Source organism: Phaseolus vulgaris, chromosome 3, assembly GCF_051622355.1.
Source record: "Phaseolus vulgaris cultivar YP4 chromosome 3, ASM5162235v1, whole genome shotgun sequence".
Taxonomy (NCBI): domain Eukaryota; kingdom Viridiplantae; phylum Streptophyta; class Magnoliopsida; order Fabales; family Fabaceae; genus Phaseolus; species Phaseolus vulgaris.
Genome location: NC_143500.1, coordinates 53,364,811 through 53,383,917, shown reverse-complemented (window position 1 = coordinate 53,383,917; position 19,107 = coordinate 53,364,811). Strand labels below are relative to the sequence as shown.

Here is a 19,107-nt window from a genome sequence, read left to right as displayed (position 1 = left end):
TGTGTCCTACATAATAGTTAAAAAAAAATAGAAGTGGAGTGTAAAATAAATAGTTTGAAAATTATTAGTTTTAGAGTAATATTTTTAACATTATATAACTTGTATTTAAATATTAATTATTATCAACAAAATATATTTACAATTTCATAATTAAATTATGATATATATATATATATATATATAACTTACATGAATTATAAATTTAATTAATAAGAAAAATTAATCCTTCTTAAATAACATCAACCACTATTATCATTTATATTTCAACTTATTAACATATACTACAATAAAATTATTAAATAATAATCATTTTTAAAGATAAAAAATAATTAATTATTATATTAACAAAATTTTAAAATTTTATTAATAATAAAAGATACTAATAACTTTTTAGACTCTAAAATAATATAACTGATTTTTATTTTAATGACTTTCTTGTAGGTACTTTTATTCATTTTTTTTATTTATAAAAAAAATCACAAAAGTTTGAAGTGTTTCTAATAAAATGTTTTCAAATTATTTATTTTAGTTGAAACAAACAACATAATATTTAATAATTAATAATATATTAAATATAAATAAAATGGAAAAAGAAGGGAATGGAATTGTGAATTTTTTGCAAATAGGAATGAGAGATTGAAATGGAAAACATTAGGTTGTTTATTGACAACCTGACGTCAATCAATGGATGACAACTAACTCATACTTCATAACCAAAATAAAATTACTATTTTAACACAAGCATATTATTATGTGATAATATATATATATATATATATATATATATATATATATAACTTATTGAGTTTTATTTTTCATCGTCATTTTATGTATATATTTTATATTCGTATTTATACTTAATTATATTTTAAATTATAATATCTTTAATACATAACGTCGTGTCTATGTGTGGTAAAAGAAAATAGACAAAATACATGCATACTTTCAACCTATGAAGCTTGAACACTCCTCTTAAATGACATGTCGGTATCTGATACTTGTATGACACATGTAGGACACGTATTCATGAAGTGTCCAATTCAACAAGTATTTATTATATTTCTGACAATTGTAGTACGATTCTAACATAATTTTAAAAAGGAAAAATACATTAATTTTTTCAAAATTCAAACTTTATTGTATAAATTGTTATTATGATTATAAAAATAAGAAATAAATCCTTGTGAACCAGTCATGAAAAACATCTTTCTGCCTAAAAAATAATATGGAACATACTTGTGCACATAAATCTTTATTGTCAATTTATATAACTTATAATTATATAATATATAAATTCGTGTCCCCGTGTCCTACATTTTAGAAATTTTGTGTATCTCCGTATCCGTGCTACATAGCTTTCAACTATTTCACATTTTTTTTTTGCCTTCAATTTTCTTTTAATATATTAACAAAAAAGAGAAACAATTTGAATAATTAAGGATAGTTAAATCCGTTAATCTAAATTGATAATGTAAAATAAATGGAAGGTTGAGATTGAAAGTAATTTATTTCCATTAGTCTTGGATTAAGTGAATCCTCTCTTTATATATATAATTAAAATTATGTCGGTGACATTCATTATATTTCTGCCATTAATTTTTGACATATAACATTTATATGATTATGATTGAAGTTGCTGCATTTTTCCTTTGAAATGACTTTCTTGGTTCTTTTCAAGTTTTAGTGAAATAACAAGCAACCTTTATAGGATGGAGAACCAAGAAAATGACCCCAAAAGGAATATCAAATGATGTTCCACCTTTATATCATAAGGGTTGTCAGTGGAAAGTGCTGATGTTCTCTTCTTTGTCATATCATCTTCCTTCTGCACAACAAGGCCAAGACTTTCCTAACTTGAGAATATTAACTCACATCACCATCTTCTTAGTTCACTAATAATTGGCCATGGAAGAGTTGGAGATTGGGAAATGCCATGGTAGGAGAAAGGGGAACAGAGAAAAAGGTGAAAGAAAACATAGACCCATTTGAACCACCTGTGATGTTCACCCTTAGTGAATGAGTTTTAGATAGATTTGGCACTAACTCCAGATTTTTGAACACCCTGGTGCAATATTTTATTGATAAATTAAATTCAATCTTATAGCTACTTTCCCCCTTCCCTCGCAGTCATAAATGAGAAAATAAAGCATATAAACATGGTATTATCAGAATGAAGTAGCAAAATAATTTATAATAGGCTTTTCCTTTTTATTTAACAGAGAATTAAAGCTGGATTCCACGAATCAACATAACCCTGAACAAGTCCAGAAGCACAACTAAGACCAATAATTTTCTTCTCCAATAAATGAAATCCAAGAGGATAACAACTGTGCAGAAAACATTAATGGACACAATAGTTGTAATTTGAACGAGGGACAAATAATGAGGAAAGTCAAAATGTCTTAACCAAATGTCAGGGAGTAGGGCCTAAACTTCAGGGTGTGTAGAATAGACCAATAGTTCAGAAGAATCAAAATTCTCTCCATCAGTGGCCCTTTTAAACCATGTCCGCAGTCTGTACTCCAATCCGTATAAATACAACCCTCTCAAATTTGAATAAGATTTGAAAATATTAGCATTGAGGCCAAAAGCACAGGAAAACGGTTGAAGCTAATCATATCATCTGCAAGAAATAAAACCAAACAGCATCTCCCTTAATTTAATGAAAGTAAGTCGTTGCCAGCCCTTAAAAAATACAGCACGAGTGTTTCATTTTTTATTGCTCCATGTCTCCCACCTAACAAAGACAAAATTTAAATTCTCTCTTTTTCCACATGCCAGTGTACCATGAGAAAATGTCAGCAAAAAATATAATGAAAGAGTTCGTAATATGCATTGAGAGTGGCAAAGACTTTAATCATTTTTCCGTGCAGTTTACTTCTAAGCTTTTGTTACATTGAACTAGAAGAAGAAAAAACTTATAAGTTGATCCTAGTTTACAATATAATCACGGACAAACGAATTCTTTCTAATAAAATAAAATATGAACAGTTTAACATAATCAACATATTAACCACAAAAAAATGCATTCGTATGTTATGGTATAAAACAATGTCATCATCTTAAAAATTCACCTTTGCCTAATGATTACATTATGCTTTTGCTTCCCTACTCAATCTTCATGTTCATCTTCTGAATCTGCATAAAGAAAATGTGCAGCATTTTGCAGATAAACAGTTAAAGAATTTTCCTGTGAAGCAATACACAAATAATAAAAAATGACAGACTAAAGTCATTACCAAAAAGTAAATCAATTTTTGATTGATTGAACAAAAAGACATTCATTTCTGATTCAATGGTAAGTACATCAAAGTGATTAGGTCACAAAGATGTGAAGTCGTTCTTTTTGTTAACTTTAGTTTTGGTAAGCCTCTTTTTTTAGAAGAAAAAGACTATAAACTAAGCAAAAGTTAACTCACTAACATTTCTAATCCAGATTTCAAATTCAGTTCATGATAAATCAAATCTAGAACTTACGTCTACAATCATAATATATTCTTGTAGTTATTTTTCTCTTCTAGTTAAATGCATATACCAGGCATGAGGAACAAATTTTTTCACAAGTTTGCTCAGTTAATGAAAAGTTGACATTTTGCACACAACACATCTTCAACTTACCAGATCGAACATCTTCACTAACTTTCCCTCTTGCTTGGATTTGTTTAACAAGCATCCGAAATATCAGCACCCACCAATATATATGCATGACAAGCAAGCAGTACAGAAGACTATTGAACAGATAATAATATACTGGACCATCCACTCGGTGCTTTTCCTTATCCAAGGTGAGCAGAACTTCATAACTGACAAAAAGAGAAAAAAACAATTGAACAGAGGATCGCAATGACATGAATCAAAGACATCTGTGTATTACTCCTCAAACTGAATTGTTAAATTTTTTATGAAGACAAACAAATTTCTTTTATAGTGCTTACAATAGAGATTTACTTAAAAACTTGCCCCAATGGACAAATTTTATTAACAAGACAGCTAAAAACTTATTAATGAAAAAGCCAAACGTTTTTTGATGAACTCTATGTAAAACCCATTACAACTGAAAACTAATGACCCGACTAACAAACAAGAAAAAATGAAATGGATGTTATAAAACAGAAGAGCATGAAATACATTTTCAGAATAAGGATCGTTAAAAATCTATATAGCCCTAACACTATCTTTTGGCCAATAAAAATACCTACATTATATAGAAACTTTAGTCATTTATATTAAAATTTGAAAATGTTAAAGGCACTCTTGAGTAGGGAGTTAAAACAACAGTGTAGAGATAAATCTAATGCAGCAAGATCATACATTTTTGTTTATCTAATTTACTATTATAGCACTGACATTACCCAATAAGATTTCGCCACACTCTAAAACAGTCCAAATGACAATGTAAAAAATACTTTTAAAAAATGTTATAGAACTGGACCAGGGTAAGATTAAAAAGAAAGAGAGAATGTAACAAAGGACGAATGTGTTTTCACATGTAATGAGAGAATTGCAAGAAAATACACCGAGGTAATTCAAGGAACCTGACTGATCCTCCCCCCCCCCCCCCCCCCACTCATTGTCTAAAACCTTTCCTGATTCACTCTTCACAACTTTGGCCCTTACAAAGTCTATATATCCTGACTACGGCATGCTCAAATCAGAAACTAACTCCCACTTGCTAACCCTCCTCTAATTAGTTACCTTCTCTTTTTATATCTTCTTTGAAAATTATGAGTAATAGAGAGACATATTCTATCGATAACCCCAGTGGCAATTTGTCCTTCTGCAGGAACTGAGAAAACACCCCGTCAACCTCCCAACTGTTTCATGTTCTGGTAAATTCTTCCACTAATTGAGTAATTTCTTTTGTCTAGTGGCATTTAATTTGGAAAATCTGCAGATCATGATCTTCAGTCAACATAAATGGTAAAAGGTTGAGGCCCTTGTGTAGGGCCAAGAACTTTCTTCAATATAGAGAGACGTATTTTCACATTTTATATGTTGATGATATATTTGTTTTTTATAAGGCGGATAATAAGTCTCTAAAAAATTTGATTATTTTTCTTCAAAAATATGGTGATTTTTCTGGTCAGTATGTTAACAATTCTAAAAGTAGCTTTTCACCATGGATAATTTTGCAAGATTCATTACAAAAATTCAACACCATCTTTCTTGCAGTCATGGCCTTTTACCTTTTAACTATTTAGGGGTGCCTATCTTTGTTGGTGCTCTCAAGCTCAGGTTTTTTCAACCTTTGGCTGATAAAGTCAAATTGAAGCTTGTGTCTTGGAAAGGGAAATTTCTTAGCATGGGTTGGATCCAGTTGGTTAATACTAGTTTCCTTGCTTATAGTTTTAATGTGTATAAATGGCCTACTTCTATTCTTAAGCAAGTTGAGCAGTGGAGCAGAAACTTCATTTGGATTGGTGAAATTATGAAGAAAGGCATAGTTACGATTAATTGGGCTAAGATTTGTTCTCCTCTTGAGAATGGAGGATTGAAGATTAATAACCTCCAGTACGAAAATAATGCTTACCTTCTCAAGCTTTCTTGAAACTTTGCTTATAGTAATAAGCCTTGGTCTCTTCTCCTGAAAGTCAGAGTTCTTAAATCTAAGTACCAACTTAGACTGGCTTATAGATCCTCTTCTATTTGGCCTGGGATTAAATAGTTTTATGACACTATTCTTGAATATACCTCTTGGACTGTTGGTACAAGTACTATTATTAATTTTTGGAATGATAAATGGTATTCTTCTACTTGTTTATCAAACATTGCCGGGATACCTGATGGTTCTAGAACCCTGGTGACTACAGTTTCCCAATTCTGGAATGGTCGTGATTGGATTATTCTCTTGACTTTACAACATGTGAATCATTTTTTTAACATATCATGATTAGGCAGGAACAGGATACTCCTAATTGGATTCTGAAAGACTCTGGTCATTTCACTCTCAAATCTACTAGGAAATTTTTCTTGGATCCAAGAGTTCTATGTGGTTGAGGTAATATCATTTGGTCTCAATATATACCTCCTTCCAAAAATCTGGTAATTTGGAAAGTTTTTCATGGGCGGCTTCCTACAGATCAACACATTCAGCACAGAGGTTTGCATATATGTTCTATGTGTACTCTTTGTGAAAAACAAGAAGAATCTATTCAACATTTATTTTTAGAATGTGCTAATGCTTTGCATATTTGGAGTTGGGTTTGACAATTTTTTCTTAATTCTCATTTCTCTAATGTAGATGATTCCATCTCTTATATTAAGAACGATGGTAGTACTTTGGTTAATTTGATTAAACTTGTTGCGATTACCTTTTCTATTTGGATGATATGGTGTATGATAAATTATGCTAGATTTCAGGTTAAGATTGATTTGTCCATGACCATTTCCACCTTAAGGATTTCACTTGCCTAGTTGGTAATTCTTCTAAAAAGCTTTATGAGGAATGATATGTTCAACTTCAATGTGCTTAAGTTCTTTGATATTAATACTCGTAGTGGCAAAGTTCTTCATCTTCTTCCTATTAGATGAGAGTTTCCTTCACCAAGTTGGGTTAAAATTAATATGATGGTGCTATTAGGGTTTCTCCTGATTTTGCTACTTGTGATGGTATTTTTCGTGGGAGTATGAGAGAATTTATTAGTGGTTTCAATGCTTTCCTTGATATTCAAATTGTTTTGGTGGCTGAGTTTTATGAAGTTATACATGGTCTTGAAGAAGCTAAAAAGATAGGTCTTACTAGTTTATGACTTGTATGTGATTATGCCTTGGTTTGTGTTGCATTTACTAGATTCCTTGTAATAGATGGAACACTTGCTTTGATTATTGTGGGAAAATCACGTTTAGGATTTCTCACATTTTTCGTGAAGGAAATGTATGCGCTAACAAACTTGCTAACTTGGGATTTATTCATAGAGAACAATTTCATTGGTATAATAGGTTTCCATTTAGTCTTTTCTCAAAATTATTTATTAATAGGTATAGACTACCGAAATATCGCTTTTCTTATGATTTTTATATATGGGTTTTGGTCTAGTCTCCCATATTTGCTTGTATTTCCTTTCTTTCTTTCTTTTTTCTTTTTTAATATACTTCTTTCATGTGGTGGCAGGTGATTGTTGATACTTGACGTGTCAACCTAGTTGAGATGTGAAGTTTCATGGTGATGCCTAACATGAGAGCTTTAAAAAAAATCAGGGTAAATTTTATTGTGGCTGGAAACTTTGTTTTGTAAGCAAATGCCCCCACCCTATTTAAAATCCGTAAAATCTCAAGCTCAACTTTTCATTGGGTCCTTTAGCCAACAATCTTATCTTATATAATTGAAACTTCAAAAATCCCATCACCTTACTCAAAAACCACATCTTATGTGACAGTTGGCATAGTGTCTCATCTCATCTGCTATTATGTTCTTATAAAACTCTCAAACTCTCAAATATTAGGGTAAAATAGAATGATTTTATTGCTAAGAGTACATCATATATATATATATATATATATATATATATATATATATATATATACACACACACAAGATTGGAAAAGTAATTTTGGAAATATAATAACAGCACTTAATGTAATCAGATCCCTATGATTCAGGGATATAATCAAATCACTATTATTCAAGGATATTTACGTTATACACTTTAATTATAATCTACTAAATGTGGAATAAAAAATCTGATTGCTGACACAAACAGCTCCTGCAGTAGGATATCTTTGTTGAGTCAGCTTATCAACTTTCTCAATCTTGGAAAGGATTTTTGTTCCTTTCAACAATAGAGGGTACTGGCATACAAAACTCAGAAAAGAGACATTGTGGTGGAGGCATTATAATTGTTATTGAACCAAAACACAGTTGAAGTTAGATGCAGCAGCCATTGTCATGGTTTTATACAAGTCGAGTAGCTCAAATATATTGACTGAGCACTTTAGTTAGTTAGCCCATCCATTTGTGGATGGCAAGCAACTTAGCTGATGTTGGGTTTCTGTCCATTTGACTAGTTCCTTCCAAAATCTACTCATAAAAAGTTTAATGATTGACGGAAGGTGACTATGTGCTTGATTTATTTTGTTGGCAAACTTCACAAGATGCTACATAATTTCTTATATCTGACCTCGTGCCTTCCCTAAACATAGCCCCTGCTACTCTTTATATGTTCTAAAAATTCTGAAATGCAACCCCCTCCCCCTCCACTGCAGCTCATCTTCCCAATCAAGTCATTCCACTCCCGTGCTAATGAAAGGGAAGCAAAAGATGCAAAATAAGAAAGAGTATCTGCAACTGAATTATACTTACCCAAGTCAAAATCATAACCAATCAACTTAGTGGCCTTTATAATTTTAGCCTTGCTCATTACTCTATATTCAGTAAGAAACTTTTTCTGATCTATTCTGATATAAAAAGACCACCCAAAGGACAGTGTCTTTACTTCACAGCCAACACAACAACCATCACTTCCCCCTCATAAATTGATTTATGTTGCTTATTTTCAGATAGGAAGATTTGGTTCCAAAAAGCTGATAGTCTGATGTAACAAATTTGCACCCAATCTAGTCCCCAAAGAGTTAGTTTCCACAACAAATTGTTTGAACAAATCCAGGGCGGCCAATAGAGGAAAAGTAGTAACAGCCTTAAATTTCCCAAAGGTCACAATCCCAATAGAAATGTCTTCTTACAGTAAGAAGTTAAAGTTAGTACCCCCTTACCATACTCTTTGAGGAATTTCCTGTAATATCCTATAAGATCAAGAAATCCCCTTAACTCCTTAATATCCTTTGGAAAAGGTGACAATCATTAGGAACTGTTGTCGCACCTTATGTGTGATAATATGACTGAGGTACTCCAAGCTAGCTTAACCAGAGATGCATTTCTTTTAGTTAACCTTTAAATCAAGTTGCATTAGTATCGGAAAGAGCAACTTTAAGTGCTTCACATATGTAGGGATATCAAAGAATACAAGGTCAGATTTTCTCAAAAGAGACTACAACACTTCATTGATCAGGGATTGAAAAGTAAATGCATGGCAGGAAATGTATGGCGTCTATTATGGGTGCAGAATGAAGTTTTTTTATGTCTTGACCTTGCATTCATATTTGATGGTAACTTGATTTCAAGACCAATTTGGAGAAAATTGTAGCTCCTCCAATTGAACCCAACAACTCTTCAATCACTGAAATTGGAAGATTGTTCACTTGAGCAATCGTGTTTGAAGCTTGATAGTCAACACAGAACTCCACCCTTGTTCTTCACCAATGTAATAGACCTAGCAAAGGGACAATGGTGTATGCCATCAACATCTCACTAACCAGTTTTTCAATCATTGACTTTAGGTAATAGCGCTATTTATATAGCCTTATATTTGGATTTGAGCCTCTAGTATCAGGATTATTGCATGATCATGTTGCCTGTGTGGAGGTAGGCTTTGAGGGGCCCGAAAGATGCACTTATCTAAATCACCTAGTATTGGATGTTACGAACTGAATCTCTCTTGAAGGTTAATCAGCAATATGACTAAGATCCAAAATGACTCCTTTTCCTTGATCCTGTAAGGCTCCCCTCATGAGCTTTATGGATGTTTTGAGGTTTTGAATAATTCATGTTCTGTCATAAACACCTTGGTTAACCATCCATCTTCAACTTCAATGTCAAATCATTGAAATTAGCTCTGGTCTCTCACAATTCAGCCAACCGTTCTAACCCAGAGATAATATTTGCTCCCCCTAAACTAAATATGCAGTTTTACTGAATTACAATATCCTATATCTTTAGCTTGACCCATCAGCGCATTCACACGTACCTTATTTTAAATCCATCACCTATGCATAAGAATAAGAAAGGTTATCCATCCATATAAATTTAGCTGTAACACCAATAAAATTGAGATAAAGTTAAGTTGCCCACAATTAACTAATAGCACAACCTTGCATCCCTTTAAACTGCCTCATAACTTTAAAGACTTCCATGTAGTGAACCAAAGAATACTATGCAAAAGCTAAGTTTTCAATTGATCTTCAATGTCTATATCTTTCATCTCTTGGTTTTCGTCCCATTCTTCACTCTCCTTCAATATTAGAATTGAGGTTCTAACTTGCAGACCACAACACCTGTTGTGGCAGCAATATTTCTGTCGGAGAGCTACCCGCAACTGCAACAGCTTGCATTGCAATGTGAATTTAAATCACATTGTCACAGTGCATCCACAATAGAGCTGCAACAGGGCTACAACACAACTTCAACACCATTCTATACCTCTTTTTGTCAAATGAAAATTTCAAACCTCAATCTTCTATTCTAAGTGTTGATGATCAAATAGGTGTCATTGTGTGGAATGTTACAGGAGCAAGGGAGGCATCTAATGGTGGCAAACAATGAAAATCTTAAAATGAATAAAAATCTATACAATCTTATACATAAGAGAGATATTGATAATTAGAATGATTATAAATAAAAAATTTCATTTGGTGCAATCATATAATAATATCATGCTGCAACAGCCACAATCTGCATTGCAGCAGCCACAATGCCCACAACACAACTGCAATGACTGTAAATGTAATCTACAACCATGATTAAATCATTAGGTTGCTTGTTTTTACAAATATGTTTAGGTAGGTCCATATTTCTTGTAGCAATGAAAATTCTTCCCCTTGCTAACCTTGCATTTCAACACAAGTCAATCTCTGAAAATTGCTTTTGTTTCCTGTAGTGCTGCCCCCTTTGAAGACTAATAACTATGAGCTTTGGGAAGTGAAATTCCTGTTTTCAGTCCTTTAAATTGGGGATTCAATTCTCTGGATGTTCTTGTGCATGCCAAACTACAAGCAGAATTATTTGCCCTTCCCCCAAAACTGCTTCCAAGAATGTTACTACATCTGGCCATCCTATCTTACTCTCCTCGCTGGTGTGCTTTATCCATCGACTACAAAAGACTCTTCCTCTTACAAAACATCTTCTCCCTTTCCATTTGATATTCACATCAAATGCTACTCATCTAGCCCTTTCACCTCTCTCGCTAGCCTTTTGAATTGGGTGATTTAATTTTGTCATTGCCTGTTCATGTTTCAAGGTTAGAAGAGATTCAAAAGGATCACCCATCAAGACTGGTAGGAACTTCGCCATCAAGGCAGTCTTAAACTCTTCCCAAGATTGATTTGTTTTACTACTGTTGAAACCATAACGGCACATCTCCTTCAAGAGCAACCATCACTGCCTTCATGTTTTCTTCTTCACTTATTCCCCTTAATAAAAAATACTTTTTCTATCCATCCCAAAGCATCCCTTCGAAGATGAAAATGTCAAGCTTCCTAGATTTGTCCCCTTTCCCAAATTTGGTTTGCTCATTCCATTTGGACTCCACTCCATCTCAGCCCTAAAGTCTCATGTACTTAAACCTCTCCTCAGACATTGCAGACACCAACCTCTCTGGCGTCTAATGCAGATAATTCGTGCATGAATCTTGCTTCAGATATTGCATCCAGTCACTCTAGGAACTGACTCCAGCTCATTGCCACTTTCTCCAAAGCCTCCACTCAGGCCTCCTTCCATCTCCTCCACATTAAACATGCTACTACTCCCCACAGGCAACTCCTGGATTCAAAGGACTGATACCAAATAGAAATCACAGAAAAAAACACCCATGTAATTCTAGGAACCTGGCACTTCTACTCAACATCTAAAACTTTTCTTGGCCATCTCTTTACACCTTTGGCCTTTATATATCCTGACTACAACCTAACCAAGTCAGCAACTAACTCCTGCCAACCTAACACTCTTCTAGTTAGAGTTACCTAACTGGTTTTTTTTACTTTGTCTCTTATAAACCTGAGCAGAAGAACATGTTCAGTAAAAGATTAAGGTCAGAACCTCTAGACAATCTAACCATTAACTAAGATAATGGCTTCAAAATCTCCCTAAAATAGTACTTAAATTGTTTTCTTTTCATTCCTGGTTGAGACTGCAATTGAATACAGGTTTAGCCTAAGTAATTTTGTATTACAATATAAGATGCATGCTTTGACACAGAGGGTTACTGCAACTGCTCCACAAATGTATCAGGCACTGAACAATTGTCGTTCCCCGATACATAATCCAAACCACTCAAGCACATAAGCACTAAATCTGTAATAAAGGAACTACTCTGGAGGAAAAGTTAACAGTTAATTTGTAATCCAGAAAAATCAAAGTGACAAACGAAGGGATGAAAATTAAAAAATACAAAACGATGTACTTTTGTTTTGTTAAGAATGCATACAAAAGTGTATATTTTGATATAAGATGAAAACTTTTTGAATTTGAAGAGCAACAGGGGGCCATCATCCTTTAGAGTGTATTTCATTAATTCTTTTTACTTCTAATAAATATATGTAGGGACATCATTTTGTTATTCACCTAGATTTTAGGAACACACAAAAATAGGCAGGTGAGGACCACAATATATAACAGAGAGAAGGGAAAGAATGTAAATTGGAAACCAAAATAATACAAACCTTGTACTCCAAAGGATCCAGAATGGGTAGTAAATGAGGCGCAATATGATCCAGGACAAAACAAATAGAATAAAAGCAAAGCTAGCCACTGTTTCAGCACCACTGTATTTGGACATTTTCCCTATCTCCAGGAACACATCGCTGGCATCATGAAGTGCTAACACAACTGATCCAACACGAGCAAACCTGAATATTTTAATTAAACATGGAACAGAATCACAGTCAAATTTCCAAGGGAAATACACTAAAATAAAATAGAACAAGTGTAAATTAGTTCCAAAATTCTCTCTCTGTGACTCTCGTGTGTGTGTGTGCGTCAATAAAAAGGTAGTCTAAAATTTTGAAATATTATTTAACCGTTTGTTTTCCCTTAAGACGCACTAAGTTGATAAAAATGATCAGTCACAGTAAACGCACGAAACAGATGAAAAAACTACATCTTCTGGTAAGGAGCTTGAATTGAAGTCAATACAGAGAACTCAAATAAACAAAATAAATAAAGGCTATTAAATTGGAGGTAAAAAAAAAAACTTGAATAAAAAGATACCTAAAAATGTAAGACAGCACAATGAGAATTACAGTAGCAACATGGTGACTCATGGACACCCCAAAGTCAGAGCGCCTGGTCTCCCAAAATATTAAAGCAAAAATGGAGTATGAGTAAAACCCAGCTGCATACATATACACCGCCTTCAATTTCAACCTGAAATGGTAAAAATTACAAACAAAATAAATGAAAGAAAAAAAAAAAAGCATTCAACATCAGAGCAAGTGGAAATGGTATGAAGAAATAAACAAAAAATCAATCATACTTGGTCTTTTGATCTGGCCAGACCTGAGACCCAGGCCCCACCCAAAAGTTTCTCGTATTGGTAAACCAGGGTTCATCATACGTAACATAGAGAGCAAGAATCTCAGCGGAAAGATAATAAACACATTTCCAAGCTGATTCCTTGAATTTCCTAATTTTTTTTCTCCTCTCATCGGAGCGCAAGTCGATATCCGCATTCCCCTTTCCGAAAATCAATCGCGTGGCTAGTTTCTGCGCGAGCAGAACATGTAGGAGGTGAAAGGTGAAGGTTGATTACATTGAAAGAGTTGAATAATTGGAAGTGAATGGGGAGAGGAAAAGGAACGAACCTGGAAGAAGAATCGGTCGAGGAAGAAGCGTATGGAAGGGAAGAAGAGAGCGAAAAGTGGAAGAAAGTAGAAATCGCGATATGCAGGGTAAGATTCATGGTGCCAGTCCAAGGTTTGGAAGAAAGAACTCATCGTCTTCTTCGCTGACCCTCAATGCTTCTTCGTTGATCCAATCGGAAACTAAACACTTCCTAATTTTTTGTTTATTGTCGTATCATCAAATAATTCAACACCATCATATAATAATATATAATACTATTTCTACTTTCCAAAATAAGTCATTTTTCTATTTACTTTTATCAAAATAAATCTCTTTTTTTTTTTAAGTTCAAATTTTGTTTTCGTTTTTTATTAGTATATATTATTGTTTTGGTTCAGACCAGTTCGAACTTAAAATTAATTTGGAGTAATTTAGATTCAATAAATAAATAAATAAATAAATTAATGTATATAGTCTAATTTTAGGATTTAGAATTTAGAATAGAGATTAATAAAAAAATAACATGGTTAAAATAAATTACTTACTATACTTAATAAGAAAACAATAATATCAAAATATAACTTTTATTATAAATATAATAATAAATGCCATATTCTCTCCCACTTTGTTGAAAGGGACATAACCAAACCCACACACTTTACACTTCTTTTTGGGGTTTCTTAATTTTAGTTATTTCCTTCAATGGCAAAATTTTAGAGAAGGGTCATTTTTTTTATCCACGAAAGTTTGTTATCAAATAGCATTTACAAAACTTTTTTTATAAATATTAAAATACTTTAGTGGTGGAACAATGTATTAAAACTCATTTCTTGCAATAAAAAAAATACTTTAAAATTGTTTTTTTTTCATAACCATGGTTGACTAATGATTAAAAAAAATATTAATTGCAGTTGACTCTATTTTGTTTTTAATTTGATTTTTGAGATGATTGGGTGTTACATCATTACAAGATATTCATGTGTGATGGGTGATAGGGAATTGGTTTACTTAATTCAAGGTTTGAGTTGAAATTTTATAGATGGAAAAAGTTCAAGATAAAAAAAATATTAATCATAGAAAAATTAGTGAATATTTAAATATTGTACCACTAACATATATAAATTATCGAAATTTGAATATTTTGTGCAAATAACATAAATATTTAAAGGAAATATTAAATATTATATTGCTACATAAAAAATATTAAATTAGTTTCTTAAATATTAAACTATATGTGTATTAGTAATAAAATGTTATGATGTCAAGGGTGCATCTTTAAAATTGTGCATTGCAAACTTCGTCACAAAATATATAAAGAGAATATGTGATTATTATTTTTAACAACACTTTGTCATAATTACTACATCACAAAAAGCAATAGTTATTTAATTATTTTAAAGTATGTTTTAAGTATTTATGAAATTAGCATCCACTTAATGTAAAATTATTATCACTCTAAGTAATATGCTTGAGTATGTCATTACTTGATTAAGCAAAGTTGTTTAAGCAAGAGTAAAGACACTTAAAATAAGAATATCTTATAAAAAAATGACAAAAAATTGTTATAATTGCTTAAATAAATGTATTTTTTTTCTTAAAATGCGTTGTTTAATCGAGAGAGAAGGATTTTGAAGCAAGAGTGTATTGTCAATAAATTGTTAAGTTATTCTTGCTTAAACGATGATTAGTTAAGACAAAGAGAAAACATTTTAAATTAAGGTAAGTACGCATTTGGTTAAGTTTAAGTGATTAATTATAATGAATTAATTTATATTCAATATTTGTTTAATAGTTAATTTTAGAATGTGATGTTGGCTTATGACATATATTTACTTAAATATAAGAAAAGATAATATAAGGTTTAAATTATAAAATTTCATTACTCTAAAAATAATTTACTAGTAACAATTGAAATTTAAAATAAATTAAAAACATAAACTAAAAAAAAGTCGTAGTAATTTCATTTCATCAACTTGAATGGTAGCCATAACCTACTACATGTTATGTGGTGTTGTAGCTAATGTTATAACTTGTGATGATGATGAATGTGTTGCTTGCGATTAAGGTTGTTGAACCTCCTTGACAGGTACACAATAACGTTAAATAAAAGAGTGTGTAATTGGCAGACACAAAAGAACACATGACTCTACATGTGATGGATCCACATCAATTCTAAAGGATTTGCAAACCCAATGATGAAAGCTAGAATTCCTAATAGTTCAAGCGGGGCTAACAAAAACTTTTCCTTTCAAGAGACGATGTTGCCAATATTTATCATCATCGTCCATGTGCTAAAAATATGAACTTTGCAATGTAAGTGACGATGTCAAAGATATGAAGGGTATGAGCTATGTTGGCAAACACAAAGCTCATCCAAATTTGCAAAAGCATATTCATGTGTGGTCTCTAAATATGCAATGAGACTACATTCTCCCACCCTTCGTACTCGAAGTCACATCCTCCCACACATAGTGTGCTCCAAATTCGGGATTGAGTAATGGGCGAACCAACCATTAATCATACTCTTATGTGCAACCTAGTTGGTATTATCTTGTCTCAATGGATCATAGGGGACAAAGTCTTTGAATGCAATCACTCCTAACTACAATAAGTATTATTTGAACACAACCACTTCTAACCAAGCACAATAATTGTTTGGACTCAATCAATATTGGCTAAAACACTTTGATAAACAAAGGTTGTGATTTAAATGATCATGAGTTTCACTCAGTAAAAGATAATAACATCCTAAGATGGATATAAGTTTGAATACACTATTCTAAATAGCTATGAACAAAACCAATGTTCTTCCTCATAAAACGAAGGCTAAGGATTGTTTAAAATTATAAGAACTTTAAAGTTCTCATTATGATTGTTGTCGTGGACCTTTCTTCTTCACAAAGAACTTCTTTACATAAAATTGAGAAGAAAAATAGTTATTGCAAATCCTTATAGAGCTATTATGAGGTTTACAAGCCTTTCATCTTATTCATCTTGTGTCTGACCATGTTCAAGCGTATAGACGCAATAAATGCTCTCCACACACTAATAAATGTGTGACTTCTTTATGCAACTCCTCTGATATATAACATAACTTGTTAGATATAAGGTAGTGATAGTGATGAAATCATGGATGAGACCTTCTTAAGAACCACAAAGGAGACTTGGAATTATAATTTTTTTTATTTTTATTTTTTTGCAAATTTTTTGTTTTGAGCATTTATTTTTTTATTTGTTTGTATTGGATTTTTATTAGACCTTTATGTTTTTATTTTTCTTGTAATTAGATATTTTTCAGACTTTAGTTTAAAAGATTTGATGGATGTAACTTAATAATGTCCGGGTTCATGAGTAGAAGGTTAATAATATAGAAGTATTTGTTTTAGATTCTTGTATTCAAAATTTGTTTATTTTGAAATTTGATCTTGTATTTGAATTTTCAATTCAAAATTGACGGAATGTGATATGAATCCAGATATATTGAAGTTTCTTCGTTCATAGTCCCTTTCACATTTATTATTTTCGGTAATTCATCACCAAAAATTGTTGGAATAGTCTTACATAAAGTTAGTTTTTAATGATTTGGTATTAGAGCTTGATGTGACATTTCGTGGTTAGTTTTGGAAATTTCCACAACTTTTTCTAAAACTTTGATAGCAATGTAAACTTTGTGGTGGTGCAATTAGCAATTGGTGTTTTTCTTATTTTCATCTGTTCTTTTTTTGTCTGATCCTTGGTTTTGTATTTTGAAATTCTTTGATTCTGTGTTCTTGAATCCTACTAGTATATAATTCTGTTCTTCATCAATTCAGTGCATTTAATATGAATTCATGGAAACTGTAATTGAATTGGTACACAAGCTGCAATTTTAATTGGTATTGATAGGAGCATGAATTGCCGCGAATACGGTTGATTGGTGATTGTAATAGTCGGAAAGAATAAATAAACGTGAATTACTTTAGTAATGAGTGAACTCTTATTACAATATTTAGTATGATGATGATTTTTTGATATATCTTTTAATTCATGTATTTGTTTTTATATACTTATTTTTGGGTTTAGTCATGAGTGTTTTGTAATCCTATATGTAAGGCGGTGTAAATGTTTTATATATTTTAATTTGTATAAGAATTGGACCATCCCTAAATTGATTCACATTTATTTATTTTTTATTGTCGATAAAAAAACGAAACTAAGAGAATCTTCAAAACCATCCATAAAATAACAAAATACTCCTTATAACAAGGCAATTACTTCGTGAACCTGATGAAATTTGAACCAGCACCCGATTTTTATGTGAAATGACAAAAATTTCCTTAGATAAGAGGAATTTTTTTCTTGGAACACTTTTGTGTATTTTGTTTCCTGGATTTCTTTTCTGCAATGTATTTTTTATATTTCGAAATTACTTTTCCAGAATGAAATTTTTATTTTCTAATTCTACTACGGAATTCCACTTCCTAAACACAAAAATCTGTTATGGATTTACTTTTCCAAATGTTTTTTTTTTAATTCTGGAATGAATGGTAATTTTGGAAATTTCGAGATTTATCGGGTGCAGGTCACAATTTGTAAGGTGGAGAAAGAATTTGTCTTACAACAATACAATTGACAATACCACAATAAACACTCAGTTTATAATAAGAAAAAACTAGCAATTCAAACACAACACTAAATCAAATTCATACAAATCAGAGAATCAAAACCAATCAGAATATGAAAAAAATGTCTTCCTCTAATAAAACACCATTCAGAATATGAAAAACAGGTCTTCCTAATATATTGCAAAAAAAAAAAAAAACAAATTGCACGAGAGATTGAATTAGTGATTTGAATCAGTAAACGAGAGATTGATTCTTTGATTTTGAGTATTTGGGACTTCAATTTTCCGTTAATCCGAAGTGTGATTTTTTTTGTACTGAAAATTGAAAGCAAATTGACAATTCTTCAAACAGCTGGTGCGCAATCAATGTTTAGCCATTGAAATTGGCTTGAGGTTGCAGTGGTGCACCTTAATCAAATGAACGTGGCAAGATTTCAGTGCAATTGAATCTTTGAAGATTTAGTGGGGTACACATTTTCTTATTCAAATTTGATTTGTTAACATGCCATTATGCTTCGTGATTCCAAATGTGAAATTGAATTGATTCAAACATTTAAGAATTTGCAATGCGTCCATAGAGAATTGTGAAAATGTTTTGATATTCAAAGCACGCGTGAAGTGGTGTTGGCTTTGAATGTGTATTTTGAATTCAAAACCACGACTTGCAGATTCATTCTTGAATTCTGTTTTCAAACACTGACCACAACATAAATTCATGGATTCATTCAATGCTCAAATAAGATTTTACTTTCAAATTTTGTGACTTATCTTTCATATTTCTTCTTCTTTCTCTTTCTTTCATATTCTAACATTGATCTGAGTTCCCTCTTCATAGTTTTTTTTTTCTTTGATTGTTAGTTTTTTCTGGATTCTGAACAACCAACTTTAGTTTTGT

General features: G+C 31.8%; 1 protein-coding gene across 2 annotated transcripts; it reads right to left on the bottom strand.

Annotated features, from left to right (window-relative positions):
* Window positions 1-2,184: 2,184 nt before the first annotated feature.
* LAG13 (LAG1 longevity assurance-like protein) lies at window positions 2,185-13,873 on the bottom strand. 2 transcript variants are annotated; one of them, XM_068609843.2, is made up of 7 exons: window positions 13,630-13,873; window positions 13,302-13,531; window positions 13,037-13,192; window positions 12,490-12,675; window positions 3,619-3,803; window positions 3,075-3,138; window positions 2,185-2,737 (listed from the first exon to the last, which is right to left on the bottom strand). In XM_068609843.2, the coding sequence occupies exons 1-6, from the start codon at window positions 13,759-13,761 to the stop codon at window positions 3,113-3,115; spliced, it is 915 nt and encodes a 304-aa protein (XP_068465944.1). In that variant the 5' UTR covers window positions 13,762-13,873; the 3' UTR covers window positions 2,185-2,737; window positions 3,075-3,112. The 2 variants fall into 2 exon arrangements, with proteins under 2 accessions (XP_068465944.1, XP_068465943.1); XM_068609842.1 differs by having other exon boundaries at window positions 2,185-2,623; window positions 13,630-13,864.
* Between the last annotated feature and the right edge of the window lie 5,234 nt (window positions 13,874-19,107).

What these genes read in the sequence shown, in the direction of transcription:
- LAG13 (XM_068609843.2), bottom strand. Translation starts at nt 13,761, where the DNA reads ATGAGTTCTTTCTTCCAAACCTTGGACTGGCACCATGAATCTTACCCT. An exon ending in TGGCCAGATCAAAAGACCAA is followed by an intron (nt 13,193 to 13,301) that starts GTATGATTGATT and finishes TTACCATTTCAG; the next exon opens with GTTGAAATTGAAGGCGGTGT. An exon ending in GTGCTGTCTTACATTTTTAG is followed by an intron (nt 12,676 to 13,036) that starts GTATCTTTTTAT and finishes TAAAATATTCAG; the next exon opens with GTTTGCTCGTGTTGGATCAG.